The sequence below is a fragment of the Corylus avellana genome, chromosome ca9 (genome assembly GCF_901000735.1).
Source record: "Corylus avellana chromosome ca9, CavTom2PMs-1.0".
Taxonomy (NCBI): Eukaryota; Viridiplantae; Streptophyta; class Magnoliopsida; order Fagales; family Betulaceae; genus Corylus; species Corylus avellana.
The window spans coordinates 11,411,012-11,428,391 of NC_081549.1; the positions used below are offsets into that span (position 1 = coordinate 11,411,012).

The 17,380-nt window shown below is 37.3% G+C and overlaps 1 protein-coding gene across 2 annotated transcripts; it reads right to left on the reverse strand.

Moving 5' to 3' along the window:
* Nucleotides 1–1,136: 1,136 nt before the first annotated feature.
* LOC132191673 (uncharacterized) lies at nt 1,137–16,660 on the reverse strand. 2 transcript variants are annotated; one of them, XM_059606766.1, is made up of 2 exons: nt 16,501–16,660; nt 1,137–3,940 (listed from the first exon to the last, which is right to left on the reverse strand). In XM_059606766.1, the coding sequence occupies exons 1-2, from the start codon at nt 16,505–16,507 to the stop codon at nt 1,854–1,856; spliced, it is 2,094 nt and encodes a 697-aa protein (XP_059462749.1). In that variant the 5' UTR covers nt 16,508–16,660; the 3' UTR covers nt 1,137–1,853. The 2 variants fall into 2 exon arrangements, 1 of the variants encoding a protein (XP_059462749.1); XR_009441297.1 differs by lacking the exon at nt 1,137–3,940 and adding an exon at nt 4,994–7,047.
* Nucleotides 16,661–17,380: the final 720 nt, after the last annotated feature.

Sequence of the window (17,380 nt, forward strand, 5' to 3'; positions counted from 1 at the left end):
TCAAAAAAAAATATATATATATATATGTCTCATATTTGAATAAGATCTGGTAGTTGTAGTTCAGACCACTCGTGTTTCCAAGCAGTTGGTAAATTTGTTTAAAAGTTAACTCAATGAACTAATTTGAGTTTCTTACATACATTTTGGTGGATTAGGCTATGGATGTTCATAATGCTTTTTCATTGTAAAAGACTTGATTATGGATGAATTTATTCTAACTCTATAAATTTACATTCATGTCATATGACTTATTAAGTTTAATAGTATATGATAAATTACATTTTCATTTTACTCACAATAAACTAATTGTTTTCTCAACATTCAGAATGGTAACTCTGACTCGCATGCAAAATGTTATTCTCGTCAGGTAAATATTATTTAAGTTTATGGTGAAATAGCCTAAAATAATTTGAATTTTCTGATATGTCTAAATGCATTCCTTGTTTATGATTTTTGTTAATGAGATTTTATTTTATTTTATAATATAGCAAATTGAGCAATTGCCACCAAGGATAACATTTGAAGAACCGTTTGAACATAGATGTGAAACCAATTTCATTGAATATCTTCTGGTATACTTGCACCATTTTACTCTTTTAAAAACTTAAAATGTGCTTCTTCTTTTTTTTCTTTTTAACGAGATTGTTGTGATTCACTCTTCTCTCCAAAATGTTTAAAATAAATTTAAAAGAATAGGAAAGAATAGGAAAATAAATTTAAAAGAATAGGAAAGAATAGCCTAGCGTATGTAGGATAAAGTTGCCCCTTGGCAACTCCAACACAACTCCAACATACTAGCTAAAAGGGATATATTAGCTAGCTTTAGCTAATATTGCCATTTTTTAACCTCCAACTAAGTAGCTTCATACTAGTTATAATACATTCATTACTATAGTAAATAGTAATTTGGTGCTATTCACTGTAACACACTAGAGAAATTAAATATTCACTTCAAATGGTTACTTTCTCTTTGTTTATTGTTTTTATTTTTTCCTTTGATCAAGTGTTGGCAAGAATATAATTAAAAAAAGAAAGATAAATAATATTTAAAGGCAAATAGAGAACCAAATGCTCTATGCAAACTACCCAAGCAGAACCAACTGAACCTCATGAACCTCTCTGTGGCTACATAATAGAGTTACAGCATACTTTGAATACTCATATTGAAAACTGATCATAATTCTAACAATCAAGGACAGGAACTTATGACGGATACATCAATTTGAACCAATAATGCTGGTTGTAAGGGCTTCATAAAATTCTCATGGACCATCACCCCACCCGCTGAAAAATAAATAAATAAAAAAGGGGCAACACATTTACAGACATGGTTGATGCCCTAAACAAATCAGAATACTGAGTCCAATCTCATAACCTCACAATTACAACTACCTTTCAGGGCAATCACAGTGACTCATTTCTTTACAAAGGAATGGTTGTAATTAATATACTATATGTCCATAAGAAACTCACATGAGCTGAAAGCATCGATCTTCTGGATCCTCTACATAATAAGCAGGGTGCTGAATTGCACAAATATGTGGAGAATTGCTGGAAAACGCAGTCCACGAACACGCTATAACCAGACAGTGTCTGTACAACCTTCACAGTTTGTCTCATCCATGCATATATCAAAAAGCAGTCCCAGAGATATTCAAGAAGCGAAACAGCAAAATCAACACCCAGAAATCCAAGATCCTTGAATGAGTTAAACTGACATCATGTTTCAGAGACTTCTACCGGAAGTCTGAATTGCCCACAATCAGGAATATATATATATATATATAGATATATTTATAACGATAAAAATGATCCAGATGATTTGTTTCACCTGTGGCAAATGGAAAAATATCCTAGCCTGATGTGTCGATTTCCTTCCCATAATCATCCTCACGAAGATTTCTCCTTAACCGTCTTAACCATATATCATAGTCCATCGGATAGGGCGTTCCACATAGACTGTCAACATAATCAGCAAATGCTTTCAACACAGTTGAGACATCACCAAGCTTCTGCTGAATCAACCTCCTCGACCAAGAGGTCTCTCTCCACTGCAATGCTCCTTCAACTGAATCCAGATCAGGAAAAGCTCCACCAGAGGAATAATAAAGCATATAAACCAGACTCTCCGCATCTGAAGCCGAGCACAACTTTCCCTCCTGAAGAGCATAAGTTGATGAGAAATGAAGATTCATGGCAGGGCGGTCCCTATCTTCAAGAATAGCATGTCCCCAGCCAATAAGAACAAAATGAGGATGCCTTGCGCCAGACCTCACACAAAGTATATTCTCTGGCCTGATGTCTCCATGCCGAATCCCAGCAGAACTGGCAGTTGAAAGTGCAGATAAGCAATCGTGACAACACCTGATTGCCTCATCTGAACCAAATCGACCTTCACTCACCATGTCAGCCACAGTTTCTCCAATTGGGCTGGTCACAAGAATTGGAGTGCCACACCAAGGGTGGTCACAGTTTCCTCCTGCACTGGGTCTTCGACACTCACCAGGGTGAATAATCCTGCCAGATGCAATCAACTGCGGCAGATACTTGCAAGATAGGCCTTTCTGTTTCATGATGGTCAATATTTTAGTCTGTCTCTGAACTTGATACCATAAATTCATATCTTCCCATGCTGGTTCCAGCTGAGAAGGATGGGAGCCAACATATAGAAACTGACTTTTTCCTGGGTCTTCCACAGGAGATGCAAGGTAATATGAAAATTCAGCAGTACTCAAGACCTCGTTAATCTGATAACCCCTTTGCCAGTTTGAATCCTCTAACCATAATATTGATCCTACTTCTAACTTCATCATCTCTTCAGAATGAATTTTATTGGAATCTTCGTGAACTTCTACAATTTCAGGGGAAACTGTATGCTGCTGATGCCGAAATAAACCATTTCCATTCACTCTGGTATCCTCCAACTGCCTCTCCACTCTTCTTGTTTGAAGGCGAGAACCATGGTCAACAGCTAAATCCTCAATAGAGTGCTTGGGCATTCCAGCAAACTGCATGATACAGTGGAAGGTTGCAAAGAGTACCTGTAAAGCACCAATATCTCCCCAATTGGCATTTCCAAGCTTGTTCCAGATTCTATCAACTGGAGAAACTGCAATTCTAGAATGGTTTTTTATCCAATCAGCAGCACATTCATAAACATTATTCACATCATATTCCAACTTATGTACGTCTCCTTCAACTTTTACAACCCCACCATATTGAGAATCGACAAGAAGAACAAAGACTGTGTTTGAACTCTCAGAGAAACTCAATCTGCTTAAGCTTCTTGATAGTAGTATACGAAGAGCATAAAAGAGGGCCTCCCCTAGCACAGAAAGAGAGGGCCGCTGGTCACTATCCGCAGCTAGGATCCCAATATCAGGTCTCAAAAGAGCCAGTTCAAGAATATGGTCCCACTTACCATGGGGATGCCTAGGGTTTTGAAGCATTATACCAGTAGCACAAAGATCTCCAAGCTTACCGTTAGCAATGGCCTCCTCAGCCTGGTAGAATTTCAAGTTAGCATTGGCCAGACAGCTGACAGAGAAAGGCATGGGCTTATCCTGACTCCAAAATGCTTCCCACAAGCCCTTGACACTCGCATGTAAAAAGTCTTCAATTGCAAGATAAGCAGTTGCTTCTACAGCATCAGAAGTAGAAGCATAAACAGCATTGGGCATCCGAATCAGCTGCTGAAATGTAATCCCTTCTAATGCATAATCAAATTTTTGAAGTTCTATTAACTCAAAAGGAACATCAAAGGCAGGCATTTTTGCTGCTGACTTTTCTGTTAATAAATCAAACCAGTCTTCAAGTTTTGCAGTCAGGTGTTTACTATCCCCAAATCTATGAAAGAAGTCCTTTCGATTCCGAGACCTACTAGATGATACACTAGATCTTTTTGTCCCAGACCCTACTGATTCCTGGTCTGGGAATTCACCTGTCAAATATGAAGAGTTCACAAATCCTCCCGTGATGCAAACATTAAAGAACTAAATGATATATAAAAGATGCGGCGAAAAATTATCAAAAAACAGATGATAGCTTTGACCACAGCAATAAAGTGGGATACACAAAAGTATGTCAACGTTACAATAAGGCATTCTTTTCATAGCTTTAGTCTCAACCAAAATATGTGATAAGAAGAGACCAAATAATGTGCTCATCCTCTAGCAAAAAGCCTAATACCCACCACTAAAAATTATGGAAGAGAAAAAAAGAAAAGAAACTTAACAAAAGAAGAGAAACAGGATAAGAGATTGAGTGTATATTTGGTGAAGTTTTGGATTTTGTATTTTGAAGAGTTCTTTTAAACCCCTCTAAGGCAGGGGCTAGGGCCACTTTGTGTACCTATTCCTCTTGGGCAAATCCCGGACCCGTGCAAAGTGCCCCCTCCACACGAATCGAGTAAGACTCTAGCTTCACCGGCAGGCAAATCCCTAAAGAATTGTTTGCACCAAAGGGGATTCGAACCTTAAACTTGATAGAAATGCCACCAAGACTAAGGCCCTTACCACTTGAGCCAACTTCTTGGTGTTCTTGAAAAGAGTTTTTGAAAATGTAAGAATTTAGAAGTGTCTTCAGTAGGAGCCACATTTGAAAAGTTTGACTGTAGGCTCTATAGAAGAAAACTCGCTTAGTAAGACTTTTGAAAATATATATATATATGAAATGCAAAAATTAGATAAATGTTTTCAAAAAAATTAAAAGAGAGCAAACCAAAAAGACAAAAATCAGGGGTAGCAAAAAAGAAATAAAACAAAAAAGGCAAAAGATAAAAGGTGGACCCGGGGCCAACCTTTCTATCCGGTTAGGGTTGGCCACCCAGTCATCTCCTCACTCCATTGGAGGTGACTTTTATTAAAAAACACATTATATATTTATATAAGTAACAAGTCAATCTCCACACCTGAAAAGAAATAAGTAAATGTTTTCAAAATATTCATATTCGAAGGTTTGGAAATTTCTAAAAAAATATTTGTGTCTAGTTTTTTGAAAAATGTTTTGTGGTTTATTTGGAAAAGTGTATTCGTGGTGGAGGCCACATCCCATAAAAAATCACCTGGTAACTATTCTAAAAAGTGTTTTTCAGTGTTTAAAAACAGAAAAGAGAAACAAAACACTTTATCAAACATGGTCCAAAAAACACAATATAAGATTTTTATTTATATCTACTTATTTTTACCATAAAGAAAGATCTAACAAAAAAAAAAAATAAGATTCTTATTTATCTATTTATTTATTCTTAAGTGCAACAAAAACAAGATGTGAAAACACAATCACTCCCTTAGCGTACATCGTCTCTTATCTGTCGTTATCAGACCATCAATTCAGATTTAAGACCATGACACAGGCTGTTGAGTATGGATAAGAATGTAGACATCTAGTTAGTACCCTAGGCACTCCCTTTGTGTATTGCAATGCAACTAAGCTTAAGTTCTACGTAGCACCAACATAAAGGTCTTTAGCTGGAAGGGTATGATGTTGAATAGGTCCTACTCAAAATGTATTAAAAATTAGTGGAATATTTAATTTGAATAAAACGACTTCCTGGTGGCACAGTATGAAGAGAAGAAGTCCATCTCTCTCTCTCTCTCAACAAACACATCATGTTATTTTTTTAAGCTTTGGTGAGGTATTGGCAACTAGCTACACTTATTGTGCTAGCCTTTTTACATAAATGGCATCTTATCATTAGAATATTCTAAAGGTTCCAAAAAGTATACGCAAATCCCTGCTCCTCTGCAATAGTTTGCCATCATATGAGTATCAGATATAAAAAATCTTGGAGCGTTGTAAAGCTTAATTTGAAAATTCAATACTCTAAATTCTTCTTTTCTGGAAAAAGAATTGTTCTTAGAATTGGCTATAAAGGAGTTAATACAGACACATAATGTGTGAAACCTTTTAGACACAATATGTAGCTTGAAAAACGTAAGGTTATATAGCACCCATGGAGAACATCTAAAAAAGTAGCATGGCCATCCTCTAGGATTACCCAGGCATTTTGACAACCATGCTACAACCAGTCCCCATTTTATGGCAATAGCAAATACTCGGTCAATATATTATATTAAGAGGAAATTCAAAATAACATATTTCCATGCAGAACAATTGCATCAATGGAAATGTCATTAACATGAATTAAAAATCAAGACAAAATTCAAGCAATTATGACCTTAAGTACACATAGGAAGATTAAATATTGATTACAAATAACACACACACACACATGATATTCAAATCAGGGTTATACCTCTTGAATTGAACGACAGCTACTACTTAAATCACAACAGACCTACTAGAAAGAGTAAATCAAGTTCTTCAAGTCGAACTTTGCCACAGTCAAGATGAGATAATTTTGGATTTGGTGATAACAGCTACCATTTATGAGGGAAAAAAAATTTCCAGTCCTAAACCATTGACCAACAAATCCAAGTCGTTCTACTATTTCAGTCTCGAAGTGAAAAAAGAAAATGCTAGTCTCTTATTTTCCAGTCAACATCTCTCTTTCTTCCTGCAATCAGTCCCATAGAATGACTCATACTCTCCCTTCATTTATTACAAAATTCAATAGCACAGTATTGCGATCTTCTCCAAGTCAACTTCAGGCAATAATTTTGAGATATTACTGAACTTTGTCTTCAAATCCACCCACAATCTAGCTTGGGGTACTTCATTTAAGCTGAGTCTACTTTTTGACACATAATGTTAATCCATGTGGCGATACTACTATTACCTAAACAACGCAACGGAAAATGCCATGTATTCTTTTATTGAAACCACAAACTCATATTATAAACTGTAAATTGGGCACCAAAGCACTAACTAACAGATTACTTCATTAACGGATAATATGTTCTGATAACACATAGATATCATTGCTACCCTATACTATACATTATCCAAAGTTTATACATACACAAGGCCTGAGCCTGACTGGTCCTCCACAAAATATCCTGAACCTCAAAAGCTGGACCTTCCCCAAATCCTAAGGATAGTAGTCCAAGTGATTATTGGGCACCTCCTTGCCTACCGCAGCTATATCTGTAAAATTAAACAATTTTACAGGTGGAAATGGTGAGTCCACAGCTCAGTAAGAAAAACATCCAGTCAATACTATGTGTGTGATGTGAGCCCCTATTTACTTTAAAATTTCTCTCTTTTTTTTCTTTTTTTTTTTATCAAAGTCATTTTGAAATAAAAGGTAGTTCTCAAGATCAAAATAAACTTTTCTTTTATAATGGATGCAAGGGTTTTAGAAAACTATCGCGACAATGTGCCTTTGCAAAAATGTTTGTGTAAAACTTATGAGAGAGATTTTTCTTTCATAGTAGACACTAAAACTGGAAATTCTTAGCATTTTCTTTTCCAGTGTCATATCGTAGTATATATATTCAACTCATTTGCTTAGCAAATAATAATAAGAAACATTATGAAAATCAAAACACGCACATGATACATATTTATAATCTAAAAACATATTTTATTAGTTTAATTTATAGTTTTGTTAAACGTACTCCCCCACTTAACACTATGTCACTAGGTGTACTCCCCCACCTAATATTGAGTTGTTAAGCGTACTCTCCCACTTAACACAAGAGCATTAGGCGTACTCCCCCACCTAGCACTAGGTCATTTAAGCATACTCCCCCACTTTACACAAAGTCGTCAAGCATATTTCCCCACCTAACACTGCATTGCAATTGTACTCCCCCACTCGACACTAGGTCATTAAAATTTTCATTTCTCATAAAAATTTAATTCTTTATTAAACTAGTCTTTTCATTTCCAACACTTATTTTTCTTCAAACTCTTCTTTTAAATTCCTCTTCTTCTTTTTTTGGATGAATAAGCAACTTCTATAACAACAAGCAGATTACAACTCACATTCCAGATACAAACCAGCAACTGGACCTCTGCTGCATAATAGCAGCATAACATAGATACTGTCAATTGTACTAAATACCTCTCAATGTAGGGGTTCCTCGTATTATATAGGAATTGTATAGCTAATTACAGGTTATATCTCAAAGATTACAGCAGTCTAGGAGAACAAATAAGGTAACTAAAATCCACCTATTAATTACAAGATATTATAGCTATAATACAAAAACATGTCATAACTAGAGAGACTAATTATGGCTAAATATATATGATATATATGCCGTATCTGACTGACATCCCCCCTCAAATTGATGCTGGTCGATCAAGAAGCATCAATTTGCCCACAAGGAACTGATGACGCTGTCGTGTCATGGCCTTCGTGAAAACGTCAGCTATCTGGAAATTAGTGGAAACATGAGGGAGAGAGATAACACGAGTGTCCAAGGCTTCCCTTCGTACAATCATTGTAAACAGGATTAGCAGCTATTTGAATGGCACTAGTATTATCAGCATGAAGGGGAGTAGAATCAAATTGAGAAAAACCAAGCTCAGCCAGAAGCCCACTAAGCCAAACAATCTCAGAACAAGTAGCAGACATTGCCCGATATTCGGATTCAATAGATGATTTAGAAACGCGAGCTTGTTTCTTACTCTTCCAAGAAATCAAAGAATCACCAAGAAACATGCACCAACCCGTGACAGACCACCGAGTATCAAGACATCCGGCCCAATCCGCATCACTATAAGCAACAAGGCAAAGAGGAGAGCCGGTTGGAAAGAAAAATCCACGGCCAGGTGACCCCCGAAGATATTGAACGATACGGCAAACAACAGCTAAATGAAGATGGCATGGAGTTTGCATAAACTGGTTAACCTGCTGGACAGCAAAGGAAATATCAGGCTGAGTAATAGTCAAATAGTTCAAGCTGCCTACCAACTGTCGGAACACAATAGGATCAAAAAGAAGATCACCCTTCTCACTTCGATATTTCACATTAACCTCCATAGGAGTATCCACCGAAGAAGAATCCTGAAGACCAGCCAGGCTAATCAAGTCTTTGGTATATTTGTGTTGATCCAACAATATACCTGAAGAATCAGTGTGCACATCCAACCCCAAAAAATATGTAAGAAGACCAAGGTCTTTCATATGAAAAGACGCCTGAAGATTCTACTTGAGATGGGCAATCAAACTGGAGTCAGTGCCAGTAATGACAATATCATCCACATACACAAGTAAAGAATGAGACCAGTCGGAGTCTTGCAAAGGAACAAAGAGGAGTCAAATTGGCTTTGAACAAAGGAGAAGCAAAGCAGAGTAGACCTGAATTTTTCAAACCATGCCCGGGGAGCCTGTTTTAAGCCATAGAGAGACCACTTTAACTTACACACAACAGTAGATGGAGAAGAAAACAAACCCGGAGGAGGAGTCAAGTAAATATCCTCTTTGAGATCACCATGAAGAAAAGCATTTTTGACGTCCATCTGGTGAAGTGGCCAGCCTTGGGAGGTGGCAATAGAAATAACTGTACACACTATGGTCATCTTCGCCACCAGAGCAAATGTTATAGTCCACCCCATATTCTTGCCTATTCCCAAGAGCAACTAATCGTGCCTTCTACTGATCCAGAGTCACATCAGAGTGAAGCTTAATCGAGTAAACCCATTTACAACCGATGGCTTTAACATTAGAGGGGCAAGGAACCACGTCCCATGTATAATCGTCCTGGAGAGCCCGAAGTTCCTCATCCATCACTTTCCGCCAACATTCATATTTAACAGCCTCGGAAAAGCATGTAGGGATGGAAATAGAAGACAAAATAGCATTGAAAGAAGTGTGAAAAAAACCATACCGATCAGGAGGACGTGATACTCGGGTAGATCGTCGAGAACCAGACTCAGGAACTGTCTCAGATGGCAGGTCAATCTGAGGAGAAGTTGTCGGAACAGTTTTAGATGAAGGGTCAGTCACGAGAAGGGACAAAGTCGGTAGACATCGAGTATACACAATTCCAAGTTTGAACCGTTCAGGCAGAAGAGGCAATTCATCAAAACAAGGTAGAATACTAATCTCAAGCAATGACGCAACATGTGTAGAAAAGAAACATTGATTCTCAAAGAAAACAACATTACGAGATATACAAAATTTGATAGAACAAGGATCATAGCAAACATAACCTTTGTGAGAAATACTATAACCCATAAAGGCACATTTAACAAACTGAGCAGAAAGTTTGTGACGTTCATGAGGAGGTAAATGAACAAAACAAACACATCCAAAAGTATGCAGATTAAGATAGCTAGGATGCTAATGATACAAACGATAATAAGGAGAATCAAAATTCAAGACCTGAGAGGGCAGTCTATTAATTAAGTAAACTGAAGTAGATAATGCCTCAACCCAAAATTTAGACGGAATGGATGACTCAAGCAATAAGATGCGAACAACGTCCAAGAGATGTCGGTTCTTTCGTTCCGCCACCACATTTTGCTGAGGAGTATAAGGACAAGAGCGCTGAGAGACAATTCCTTTGTGGTGTAAGAAATCATGAAACTCGGGAGACATGTATTCTCCATTAGAATTAGACCTCAAAATCTACCTGTAGAAAATTAATTCTCAATATATGCTACAAAGGTCTTAAAAACAGATAGGACGTCAGATTTGGCCCGAAGAAAATAGACCCAAGTATACCAATTGAAATCATCTATGAATGTCACAAAATAATTATATCGAGCATAAGAAATTACAGGAGAAATGCCCCATACATCACTATGCACAATATCAAAGCATTTTGCACCACGACCACCATGAGAAGAAAAAGAAAGTGTCTTACTCTTACCAAGTTTGCAGACAGAACAGTCAAATGACAAATTTTTAGAAACTCGTTCTTTATTGCCTAACAAACCAGAATTTAACATATGAGACAGAATAACAGAGTTTGGATGACCCAAACGTTTGTGCCATACTTCGTTTGGAGTGTTAACTGTCATACAAGCCAAAGATAAACAACTAGGAATTGAAAAGTGCAATGGAAATAGTCTGCCAACTTTAGGCCCCTACGCGAGTATCTTCCTCGACACCTGATCTGCACAAGACAACCATCACGAGAGAAATGGACATCATAGTTTTTTCAACTAACTAGCCAACTGAAATAAGACTATTAGAAAGTCCAGTAGATACATAAACATCTCTGAATGAAGGATTGATATCTCCTACTTCATTAATAGCTAAATGACTCCCATTAGCTACTTGAATATGAGACGAACCAAGATATGGACGAACATTGCAAAGAGTATTAGATGATTTGGTCATATGATTGGATGCAGCAGAATCAATAAGCCAAGACTTATACGAAGTAGTACCATTACCTTGGAGCCCTAAGGCCGAAAATGCTGACATAATCATCTGTTGGACCATTTCAGGAGTAAGAACAAATGATCCAGCCGCAGAAGAAGAAGCTAAGGACATCATTGGAGCAGAAGAGGTGTTCACTGCAGCCTGATAGGCGGTAGCTTGACGATTCTGAGGCCGAGTGGGACATTCTTTGATAAAGTGGCCCTGTTTCTTATAGTAGTTGCACGATTTTTTTGCACAGTTGGCGGCAATATGACCATACTCCTTGCTGCTGAAACACTGGACATTGCGCATATCCTTACCCTTCCCTTTCCCGTAGGCTTCATAGTCTACTGGATTTGGGTTGGAATCTTGCTGGAACATAGCCTGTGTGAGAAGACGCTGCTCCTCGCGAAGAAATTCTCCAAAAAAAACATCCAAAGATGGAGAAGGATCCCGGTTCATCAAATTTGAATGAGTAACCTCAAATTCAGGGCACCAATTCATCAAGAATTGATCTCTCTTGATCTGCTCATGAGCAGCCTAAACAGCAGAGAGAGATGCAGCAGGTACCTTCGCATAAACCATATTAGAAAATTCTCCCCACAAATTCTGAAAACCAGAAAAATACTCTTGAATGGAGAGATTGCCTTGACTGTAACTAGTAATCTCATATTCCAACTGAAAACGACATGCAGTATTATCTTGGTGATAAACCTTCAGCAAATACTCCCACATAGTCTTTGCAGACTTATAGGGCCTCAGATTGAGCACAATATGAGGATCGACAGACCCTAAGATCCATGACATCACATGTGCATCTTTGACCTTCCACTTAGCCAACTCCTTAGATTCCGTTGGAGCTGGATCACTACCGTCAATATGGCCGCACAACTCTATTCCCATAACAAACAATTGAAACTAGAATTCCCAAGTAGAATAATTTTTTCCAGTAAAACGAACCCCGAAAGACTCGCTAGAAGACATGATGAAACCAAAATAGAATTAGAAATGATAAAACCTGATAAAGGAGTAACAGGCCCACCAGATCTGTTGGACAGCAAGCCCAAAGCTCACCAAACAGAAACCTTAAAAACCCACAATTACCAGTCCACAAGCCCAATCCGCAAGCTCACAAGCCCACAAGTTTGCAAGCCCAGTCCGCACTCACGACACCACACCAAAACCTGCAACAGCTACTCCACGCTCACCGCACCACACCAAAATAGAATCAGCCACACCTGAACCTGCCGACAACGCCAAATCTCTGACAACCCAGATCACCGACAGCACCACAGATCGCCGAAAGCCCAAGTCTACACAAAACCTGCCGACAACCACCACAGACCTTGCCGACAGCCACCAAGGATTCTCCACAACCTCCAAAAGGTCTGCCAACAGCCACTAATCAATGTAAATTGCCGCTACCCTCAACAGAAACTGCTGAATAGCAGTTTAGAACCCACCAGAATGATCGAAAACTCCCCTGAAGTTATCGACTGCCACAGAAAAAAAAACCATCCAGTCCCAACCCAACTCATAAATCTCGAATCACAACTCGACAATTCCTACGCCCCTCAACAGGTAACTGAAAACCTAGAACAACCCTAATTTAGATGATGGCTTTGATATCATGTCAATTGTACTGAATACCTCTCAATGTGAGGGTTGCTCGTATTATATAGTAATTGTATAGCTAATTATAGACTATATCTCAACGATTACAGCAATCTAGGAGAACAAATAAGGTAACTAAAATCCACCTATTAATTACAAGATACTATAGCTATAATACAAAAACATGTCATAACTAGAGAGACTAATTATGGCTAAATATATTTTTTTGATAAGTAAATTATGGCTAAATATATATATGATATATACGTCGTATCTGACTGACGGATACAACTCAAACACCTAGATACAATTCCAATTGAAGGAGCTCAGCAGCACAACACAAACATACCCGACCCTACAAACTCTCAACCTGCTCCAAACACAGAGACAGACAAACTATTACTTTACAAACCAAAGACCAAAAGTATTTACGTAATATCTGATTGTGAAAGCCCCATCTGCAGCAGAGAGATTTGTTCATGATCAAGGCCATGAACCTTCTAGCTCCCATGACTCGAGTCAGAATCTCCCAATCCATTATTTTAAATTCCTTTTTTGTGTAAACCATGTAAATCACAGTGAAATATATATTGACATACATAAAATACTTATATTGCATGGCTCATACAAGTAAAGCTATGCATATACATGATAAAAAGCAGTTCATGATAAAATCAGTTATGTTGTTGGCAAGAAGCTTTACTTACAACTTATACTAAATCCTTCGCTTACTCGTTTGCCTGTATCAGGTGTCCGTCTGCATCAAATTACACTTACTCATTAGGACCTACTTTCGTTTGGAAACCCTAAAACTCATCCCAGACGCTAAACCATCTTAACCCTTGAAACAAACCCTAATTTTTGACATCTGGACAGTCCCGTTCGAACGGAATACGAACAGTGATCTCTAGAATCGGCTCGTTCAAATAGGGTTAAAATGCAACTTCGACAGGGGTTTTCTGTTACTACCTCGTTCAAATGCCACTCATGCTGTTCGAACGGCAACATGCGGAAACTACACCCCAACACAAAAAGCCTAAATTAATTTGATTTTTAACACTCCCAAATCCTCCTCTTACTTCATATAATTCCATGCAACCAAACATGCATTTCAAAACACCAACTTTTTACGTTAAAAATCCTTCCATTTTATGACAACCCTAGTTTCTTTCTTTTCTCCAAATCATATCTCAAACATTACCACAACAACCACAATACTTCCGTATTATAAATACTACAAGTTCAAAACTCAACATTTACTTTGCAACACAACTTCACAAAATCTCTAAATAACAAATGATTACATCAACACACTAAATCACAATACAAAACTTTGAGTTCATGGAGAGAAGGGTGTTCAACTTACCCTTGGAGCTCCTCTTTAAGCTTTTCTCTTCTTTTTCCAAACTTCTCACTCACCCCTCTTACTTTCTTTCTCAAGAATACTTTCTTTTTTTTTTGATAAGTAATAAGTATATTATCAAACGCGCAGAGGAGCGCAACCCATGTATACAAGATGTATTATAAGAAACCAAACCCCTACTGATTAGAAAAAGATTTACAAAGCTCTAAGAAATTAGAAAAAGTAGACTCATGCGAGTGAAATCAAGTCACTCCCCAAGAGGACAAAGTATGTAGTGCCAACTTCCTCAACTCAATCATGCTGCTCTCAAGAATACTCAAGAATCACTCTAAAAAAATCCTCCCTTAGCTTTCTCTCTCAGATGAAACAAATAGAAGAAGGGAGGAGCAAATTTCCTTTCACTCACAATCATTTAAATAGACAAATTTTTTGATATTGTGCACTGGCGTTCAAAGGGGATATGCTTACATTTGATTAGCATTGAGTTAGAGGTATTAAATACTTGTTGAGTCAATGTCATGTCTCGCCAAACAAATTTTGACACGTGGAGATGCTTCTCCATTCAAACGGGAAGTTCTCCCATTCAAACGGGACCTAACACTCAGCATTAAAACATGCATCCAATCAGTCTTTTATGCTCGTGATGAAATCGTGGCCATCCATCTTTATCCACCACTCAATCATGGGCTTAACACATGGAGACGTTGTTCCATTCAAACGACACGTTCTCCGTTTGAACCCGATCAACTCAAATTTGATCTTGGCTGTTCATTTTCCCGCGCTTGCTGCTAATTGACATGTGGTACCATATCTCATTTGAACGGGACTACCTTCCGTTCGGTTCTGGAAATTTTTGAAGCTTTTTCAGTTTAGGTTTTAAGCCTTAATTGATCAAATGCCTAACTAGGCAATATTGTTCACATGACAGTAAATCAAGCATAACCTTTTTGTAAGAGTATCAAAATCACACATGTAACCCATTTCAGAAATATCAAATCGGTCCTACTGGGTGTGTGCATAACTTACTAATAAATAAATAAATAATAAAAAATAAAAAATAAAAAAAAACTTGCATAGAAACTCAAAGATTAAAATTATCATTAAAGTTAGTTTCTTATTAAAATTTCACCACCATAAATTGGAGGGCGAAGCCAAGGAAGGGTGTAAATGAATCATCTTGAGTGTCACATTTACCAACAGTATATTAATCTCACATGTTGGATACAAATTCCCTTGCCCCCAAACTTTAGAAAAATTATAATGATACCTATCAACTAAGAGAGAATCACACATGAATAGATCTTTCTATAGGATGATACATGGAAAACATTTGAGGAAAAAAAAAAAAAGGGATTCAAAATAACGTCCTCTCTAAAAGCCAGCTTAATAAACCCTTACTTATGATTATTGTATAGACATAAGGTCGGGCAGTTCAGAGTCACCTCATACCTAAATAACTAGTAACACCTCACCTAAACCAGCTCTTTCAGGCATTTTGACAATAACCAATACGATCAATGCCTCTACATTCATACCTTTTATATTTTCACAAGGAAATCTCCAAACCCAGATGGAAATTTCCCTGATGTATACTTTGCAAATGAAACACAATGAGTAGGGGACTTCATATATACTCGAATAAGTGGAAATACATATAGCCTGTAAGAGGATAGCTAGTTTTTTTCAAAATGAGTAGGGGACTTCATGCCTCACAAAGAAACAAGTTTTTTCAAGATAAAATTGTTGGAGTGTGTCTTTGTTAGATACAGAGAAGAACATAAACATAAAGGGCAGGGGCGAAGGTGGGCGAAAGTTTGCACCAATGATATTGCCTGAACTCAGTAATCTGCCGTTCCTTTTGGAAAATGCAAGATCTTCACCAGTGACACAGTGACAAGCGGTTTAGACCAATGGTAGGGCTCGGCTTGGAAGCAAGCCACAGCTATCTTGAATCAATTAATGAATAAATGTCAATTACATCAAACTCTCTAATTAAGTTTCAAAAATAAAAATTGTAATTCCTTTAGAAAATAGCAAAGATAAATGGCATTGCGTATACACAACTCCAATCGGGCAGGGAATTCTCACACATTGCAGAGTGTTCAAAGCAAAATCCGAAAATACTGAGGGGAAATTCTATGAAATTCAAGCGAATCATAATACATAAGCAACGGAAAATAGTACAGGAAGAAAATTTCGAGTCAATCGGGTTCTTTATGAAGTAAAATTCAGTCAAAGTGGAAGTCAAAAGAGAGAGAATTTAGGGTTGGGAGAGAGACAGAGAGAGAGAGAGAAATACCTTCCATCACGATTCGCTTTCGAGTTTCTTCCGCTACCTCGGATCTTTCAGGTCGGGAAAAACGTCCGGCTGTCTGTCAGTGCCTCTGTTTTCTCTATCTGTCTCCCAAACGTCGTCTGTCTGTCGTCGTTTGTAGTTTTTGTTCTCAGTTCAGTATAATGGCTGTGTTTCTTAAACAACACCACCCCCACGGCACTACTCATCTTTAAAAAAAATTAAAAAAAATAATAATAATAATGATTATATAAGAAAATGAAAAAGTGGTATTAAAAATTGAAAAATATATATTTTGTAGTAATTTTTTTATTTAAATAATAATAAAAAATAAATGAAGTGATATAAAAGTGAATAATTTAATATAAAAATAAGAATAATTTTTTAAGAAAAAATAAAATAAATAATATGGTAAAATGTAGGGAAATGTAAGAGAATGAGGTGGGGTTTAACAAACAAGGGGAATGACTCATCAATGTTCTTCTACTTTCTTTTATTACCTGCAACGGTTTAATGCGAGATGCTGCCGTTCTTTTGTCTTTACTTCTCGGCTCTCGCGAGTTTTTCTATTGAATTTCTTTTTCTCTTTTACATCGTTTCGTCTTGTTGCCCGTCTATTTTTCTTTACCTTTTTTATTTTTCTTGTTTTTTAACCGGGCAAGAACTTTCTTCTTTTACCTTCAAATGGACTTTCTTTTTATAAGATCAATAGACAATCTTGATTTCATAATTGTTGAAAATAATTTCACTCAACCCGCCCATCAAATTCTAGGCCTCAAGGCCAATAATAGACCCACAAAACTACCAATTCAGCAAGACACAATTCGAGCACGAGTGAGACTTTACTAAAAGAATCTGAGCTAACAGTCCTACTCCAAGTTCAACT